This window comes from Stylophora pistillata, chromosome 4 (assembly GCF_964205215.1).
Source record: "Stylophora pistillata chromosome 4, jaStyPist1.2, whole genome shotgun sequence".
Lineage (NCBI taxonomy): Eukaryota > Metazoa > Cnidaria > Anthozoa > Scleractinia > Pocilloporidae > Stylophora > Stylophora pistillata.
In genome coordinates, this window is record NC_142522.1 from 17962817 (window position 1) to 17969476 (window position 6660).

Sequence of the window (6660 nt, forward strand, 5' to 3'; positions counted from 1 at the left end):
CTTACACGATACGCATGAGTAATGAGCGAGAAAATCATGGAGATTGAAAATGATACTAGTCAGGAAATTGTAAACGAAGATTTTGTTTGTAAGAAGCACATTCAGTACTTTAAACGATGCTTAGAAGTACTGCCATCGCCCTATAGCTCTTTAGATACTAGCAGGTTTGTTCACTCACAAGTTTAATTATGTTACTCGTCGTAAACTAATTACAGTGTTTCCGTTTTACGCTACTATCATACAGATCGGCCATCGATCACTACGACAGATTTTTCTTCGTTATTCCTGATGTTTTAATTATATTTGGATACTGCAGGCGAAATAGTGAAGATTGATCTGGAAGCCTGGCTAACTTAAATGAACTTTGTTCTTAACTATCTTCGAGAGTTAATTAGGCTCTGTAACATACACTGTGATTTACCCTATATGAGGACAGGTATATATATATGTCAGTCTGGAATTTGTCGAGTTTAGTTGCAAGACAAGTTAAAAGTTCTAAAATGTCATTACAACATATCGATTTTCGAAGTGAATCAGGTTTTAACTGAACAATTTCCAACTGAGATCAACTCTATATGAACTGAGGGCCTGTCAACTTTTGAAATTTTTGGTTTTGTGGAATCATGTCGTGGAATGTCGTTTTTGAATATATATTTTTATCTATTTATTTTTGTTTAAATTTATTCTTTCATTTATTCACTGAATACGTTTGTGTAAGTTTGTGCAGAGACTAAAAGCTTACCCCAGTTACTACCTCAGATGAGCACATATGTAGGTTATGAATCACTTCATCATATCAAAGCTGTTATTTTTGTTGATCTCAGATGATGTGACAATTTTCTTTTGTAGAATAACTGTGGCATTCTTTGCTCTTTCTGGTTTGGATATATTGAATTCACTTGACTTAGTAGAAAAGAACAAAAACGACATTATTGAATGGATATACTCCAACCAAAAGCTTCCTAGTGAATCTAGTGAGTACTTTTTTGTTGTATTAGCATACTAGAGATAAAAACGCGATTTCCAGTACAATTTGGTGTTAGTAAACACAAGTAGGGTGCTATAGGATGAGTGCAATTTGTAGTATTTGAATTTGATTGCTTATTTAGACCAAGTGGCATGAGAAATCGTGTCAAATTTTCATGAAAGAAGTATCACAGAAAGTCATGACAGACAGAAATTTTAACAGGGTGCACTATCTGTAATCTGCACTTGTGTTACAACTTTACACTTGTGGTACAACTTTACACTTGTGGTACATGACAAATGCACTCGACAGCCCATCAGACGTGCCTAATTTTTTCATGTATATTATCAACTCAGTTGCACTGATTGAAATGATCGGAAAACAACAACACCATGCCAGTCAGTTGTCATTAATCACTGTTTCCACAGATACCAAGGTTGTCCATGACATTGTTGCATTGTAGCAAAGTATGCAATATGCGACTTGTTGTGTGTCACAATCAAGAGCTTCAGTCTGTAGTTTGGTGATTCAGGGGTGATATTGTGAGAAAAATTTTTTATATGCTAGTCACTCTTGCGGTTCAAAGGGCTAAATTTATAATGCATTTAGAGTTATAAATTATGTATTTAGAGTTATAATGCATTTAGAGTTATAATGCATTTAGAGTTATAATGCATTTAGAGTTATAATGCATTTCAAGTTATAATGCATTTAGAGTTATAATGCATTTAGAGTTATAATGCATTTAGAGTTATAATGCATTTCAAGTTATAATGCATTTAGAGTTAGAATGCATTTCAAGTTGTAATGCATTTAGAATTATAATGCATTTAGAGTTATAATGCATTTAGAGTTATAATGTATTTCAAGTTATAATGCATTTAGAGTTATAATGCATTTAGAGTTATAATGCATTTAGAGTTATAATGCATTTAGAGTTATAATGCATTTAGAGTTATAATGTATTTAGAGTTATAATGTATTTCAAGTTATAATGCATTTGGAGTAATTATCAGGGCTTGACACTAATGGTAGCCAACTATCCACAGACCAGTAGAAATTCAGTTTTGGCTACTAAACAAACTGAAATTGTTGTAACATCTAAGTTGTCACTAGCCACTTGGCTAGTGAGTTGAAAAGTTAGTGTTGAGCACTGATAATGCTTTTAAATTTATAATTATTATACAAATTTTGCTGTAGGTAATTCAAGTACATTAAGATGTGGTTTCCGAGGATCGTCAACAACAGCCTGTGACAGAGTACTCTCACAGGTATCTAGTATAAATTGTTGCATTTTGGTTAACAGACAGACTTCTTTTGTTGTGGCTTTGTTGTTCCCACTTAAACAAATTAAAAAGCTACTCGGCATCAATTACTTCTAGTGTTTTTGTTTTTGTTTTGTGTACGAGCATATGAGGGGTTTGGTGAACTTTCAGTCAACAACAACAACAACAATTTTTAAAAGCATATTAAAAATTATGGCGGAGCTGATGTGGTGGTGTATTTAAAAAGTTAAAAAGTACCATTTAAAAATAAATTAGAAAACTTAAAATGATTAAAATGTAGAAAAACTTATTTAAAAATATATAATTATACTGAGCTATTGACATGAAATTCTATGTTTAAGCATGTTTTTAAACAAGCTTCTGTTTGCAATTGAACTAGTCTTGTACAATTTTTGAGAGAATTCCATAGAGATATGGCTTTGTAACAAGTGGACTTGCGAGGAAGTTCTGAGTTTGGCTTCAGTAACAAAAAAGTCATTTTCCTTTGCAGGTTATAGTTACAATCATATTTAGGACCTGATCACTCTAGGTGTATACCAATCAAGGTTGTAGATGGTCTTAGTGGCCATAACTAAATAAATTTCAATTTCCACTTAAGGGGAATTGACAAAGGTAAAATTAAACTTAAAGAAATTAATGTCTAGGAGCCACTTTGTGCAGTGATTGTGTGATGGTAACCTTTATTGATGCACTTTTTGGTGTTCAGACTGTCCTTTAATATTTTGGCTCTTACATATAATGCATGTTCCATCAGACAAGCTCAATATTGTCTCCTTCTCTGTATTTTGCATTCTGTAAGGTGTTTGTTCCTCTTCATGTCAGTTCCCTTTGGATTGGGTTCTATTGCTCTAAGTTCAGTTTTTTACTCCAGCAGCAGTGTGTTGCCAGGGCTGAGGCTGGGTTTGGGGGGTAGTGCCTGTGGCTGGGTTGCAGGGATGGATAGCTTATGGGGTGTTTAGTTGACTGAATAGGGTTTTGGTTGGTACTGGGGCACACAAGTTCTATCTGTTTTCAAGACATAAACTTAAATACCTTTTGCTTTTTTTTTGCATGGGAGCTACAAAATGAATTGTTTGTAGTTGGAAATAACATGCAAATATCATCAAGTTTCTTTCTGTTTTTTCATTTTAATGACAATCTGCTTTCAGCAAAAGTAAAGTTTTTTTTTTATTTAAAGGATATTTGTGAGTATGACTGTAGTCATATTGCTATGACATACACAGCCCTGGCCAGCCTGCTTATTTTAGGAGATGATTTATCAAGAGTGAATAGACCGGCTGTTATTGCAGCTCTGAAGGCTTTACAGCTTCCTGATGGCAGGTCAGTGATCTGTTGAATGATTATTATTATTACACAGACCTGTGGATGAACAACTTTGTCATTTTACTCTTTCACTCCCACGAGTGACCATGACAGAAAAAAAGGAATAAAGCATTTCACCAATGAATAAACCTGGCGAGCTTTCACTTGAAAACGTATCTTCTTTCAAATCAAATCTATGATTTATTTGGGGTCAGCCTCTCTGAATGAAATTCAAACTCATAACCCTGTTACTAACTGAACTTGTTCTTGGTTGCCTTGAGCTCAACTCCTAGGCTTCACTGTCTGGGAGTTTTAAACACAATATTTGTTTACAATTTGTTCATATTGGCCCTGAAAACCCTGATGAGGGGAGTGGTCAATTAAGTATGCATAGACAGTGGTACAGTTGGCTTAAATCCTTTTTTTCGATTTATACCACATGGTTTTACAGCTTTCAGCCTACAGTGGATGGTAGTGAAAATGATATGAGGTTTATCTACTGTGCCTGTTGTATTAGCTACATTTTAAATGACTGGAGTGGAGTGGACATTCCTCGAGTTGTTCAGTACATCAAGGAAAGCAGGGTATGAATGTTTGTACTCAAAATAACCATTATATTGCGCATTTCTTGGAACTTCGAGAATCTTATTTTGAGCATCTTATTTCTACAGATTATAAACATTGCTTACCACTAAAAAAACTTCCACAAAAGAAGTGACCTTCTCTCCTTTTTTTTTCTCTTTAGTCCTATGATTTTGGATTTGGTCAAGGACCTAGCTTGGAGGCTCATGGTCAGTTATACTAGTCAGGAGTTATTCAATATAATTATGGCCTCCACTTTTTAAAACTTTCAATTTTATTTAACATAATTCACAAACTAACTTTCAACCCCTCCATATTGCAAACTGGGTCAAGAGTATTCCTGGCGTGAAACTAATTCAAACATTTTTAATCCCTTTAAATGTATATGTGTGCTGTAAAAAGTGATATACATGTGGTGAGTTCAGGAATTATTGGGGTTGTCACCTGGAATTGTGGCCAAGATGGTTACCATCATGAACTTATCAACAAGTTAGAATTCTGCAAAAAGGGTAATGAGTTTCAAATGTATGGGTTAATGGAATTTCACCTCTACCCCCTCCTTGTACTAGTAATTAAAGCAAGCTACAGTCAATAAAAACTTTCAATTAAGTTTCAATAAGAAGTTAATGATAAATACCTCTCACTGGCCAAGTTTGAGGTCTGTACTGTAAGTTACAGACTAAGTTTTTTCCATTCTTATTTATGGCACAAGAAGAACCAGGCAGACCATAAATAACAATGAAAAAAGACAGCTCCCATAATAACTTGCAATATGAGCCAACAACACAGGGTTAGTAAGATATTTATCATATCTCTGAGTTCAAATAGGTGGGGGAAGATTTCAATTCAAACAGACCTTTGAATTTAGTGGGCTGATCAGTGAAATACAGCCTGCTAAATTGATCAATCATGGCACACATAATTATTAGATGGGAGATATAATAAGATAGGCCATGTAATGAGATGACATATTATGAATATCTTTTCTATTATATTAATTAATCTATTCTTCTGGTCATTGCTTTGAAGGTGGGTCCACATTTTGTGCTTTAGCTTCTCTCGTCTTAATGAATCAGCTCAATTCCTCCTTCGAGGCCAAAGAACTTGAAAAAATAAAGAGGTGGTGTCTGGTGCGCCAGAAGTCAGGCTTCCAGGGACGCCCTAACAAACCAGTTGATACTTGTTACTCTTTTTGGGTTGGAGCTTCACTGGAGGTATGTAGGATTATTTAGATTTGGTACAAATATGTTTATTACTGGTGCATGGCTGTGATCTTTCTAAGGTTCCCCTCTCAAATGTCCTCCCGCTTTGAATCTGGTGGAAAAATGTCATTAGCCTCCTTATCTTAGTGATTCATTTAATTCAGATATATGTATGGAGTAATGTACAGTAGACCCTCCTTTGTATGTGTTTTTAGTTACTTGGTGCATTCTCATGTGTGGATTTCCCAGCCAATCGTGAATACCTTATTTCGGCCCAAGCAACAATTACAGGAGGCTTCAGCAAGTGGCCTGGTAACCATCCTGGTAAGACAATTGAATTTAGCCCCAAGAAAGACACATGGTTTATATATTAGACAGAATTGGGGTATCTATTTATTTGAGGCTTTTGTAAATTTGTGACTAACATACTGTTTCTTTTTCAGATGCTCTGCATACATATTTTGGACTTTGTGGGATGACACTGATGCAGGAACCTGGCTTAAATTCGATTCATGCAGCATTGAATGTTACACAGAGAGCTGCTAATCACTTAAGCAAGTTACACAAGCATATGAATAGATGACGATTGTTTCAGTAATTATTGTATTCCACAATGCCGGGATGCAAAAATTGCTAACAAACTTTTGTGAGAACTAGAAACACCTGCTCACACACAAATAGTAAATGGGAAGGAAAGCTTTTAATGAAGGTTTTCTAAAAGGGCAGACATGTAAATTCTGTAGGGCTGAGGGTGCTCTCATCTTTGTCAGTTATTGTGCAGTGTGACAAGTCAAGATATACGATGAGCCATGAGAGTCAAGATGGTCATCGCATTAGAAGCAATTCTTTCCTGTAGTTTTCCTGAATTTGAAGCAGTTAACCTCTGTGAGACACGTTTAAGACATACATTTTCAGCATGGCTTGTTTTCTGTGAAGAATGCTGAATAACTAACACTGAAAAGTAATATTAGCACACCTACCTGTTATGATGTGTCCTTGGACTGTAAAGAAAAAATTTTCCCCAGACACCTATGGAAAGTTGCAGGCAATTTTTAATTAACTATTAATAATAGCAGTAGTGTTTCATATAAATTTAATAACAAAAATAATCTAAAATGTTATTGAAATTTTAATGTGGTAGGTGATATAATAATTCTATTCCAATTTGTCACTCAAATAAATTTTGTTTCAATGGATGCTTGTCAACTGACAACTGACAGCAACACCACAACAGTTGTTTAAATTTAAGATTCAATTTGTTACTTTCTGTGACTATCTTGCCAGAATCTTTGATATAATAAATGATAATTGGTTTACACAA

The 6660-nt window shown here is 34.7% G+C and overlaps 1 protein-coding gene across 1 annotated transcript; it reads left to right on the forward strand.

Moving 5' to 3' along the window:
- LOC111325918 (geranylgeranyl transferase type-1 subunit beta) lies at positions 1–6660 on the forward strand. Its single transcript, XM_022929839.2, has 9 exons — positions 1–164; positions 850–974; positions 2168–2238; positions 3431–3573; positions 4007–4139; positions 4301–4346; positions 5167–5351; positions 5555–5663; positions 5783–6660. The coding sequence occupies exons 1-9, from the start codon at positions 22–24 to the stop codon at positions 5920–5922; spliced, it is 1095 nt and encodes a 364-aa protein (XP_022785574.1). The 5' UTR covers positions 1–21; the 3' UTR covers positions 5923–6660.

Coding starts and splice junctions, on each gene's coding strand:
- LOC111325918 (XM_022929839.2), top strand. CDS start 22: ATGAGCGAGAAAATCATGGAGATTGAAAATGATACTAGTCAGGAAATT. Junction 975..2,167: donor AAAGCTTCCTAGTGAATCTA/GTGAGTACTTTT, acceptor ATTTTGCTGTAG/GTAATTCAAGTACATTAAGA. Junction 4,140..4,300: donor AGTACATCAAGGAAAGCAGG/GTATGAATGTTT, acceptor TTTTCTCTTTAG/TCCTATGATTTTGGATTTGG.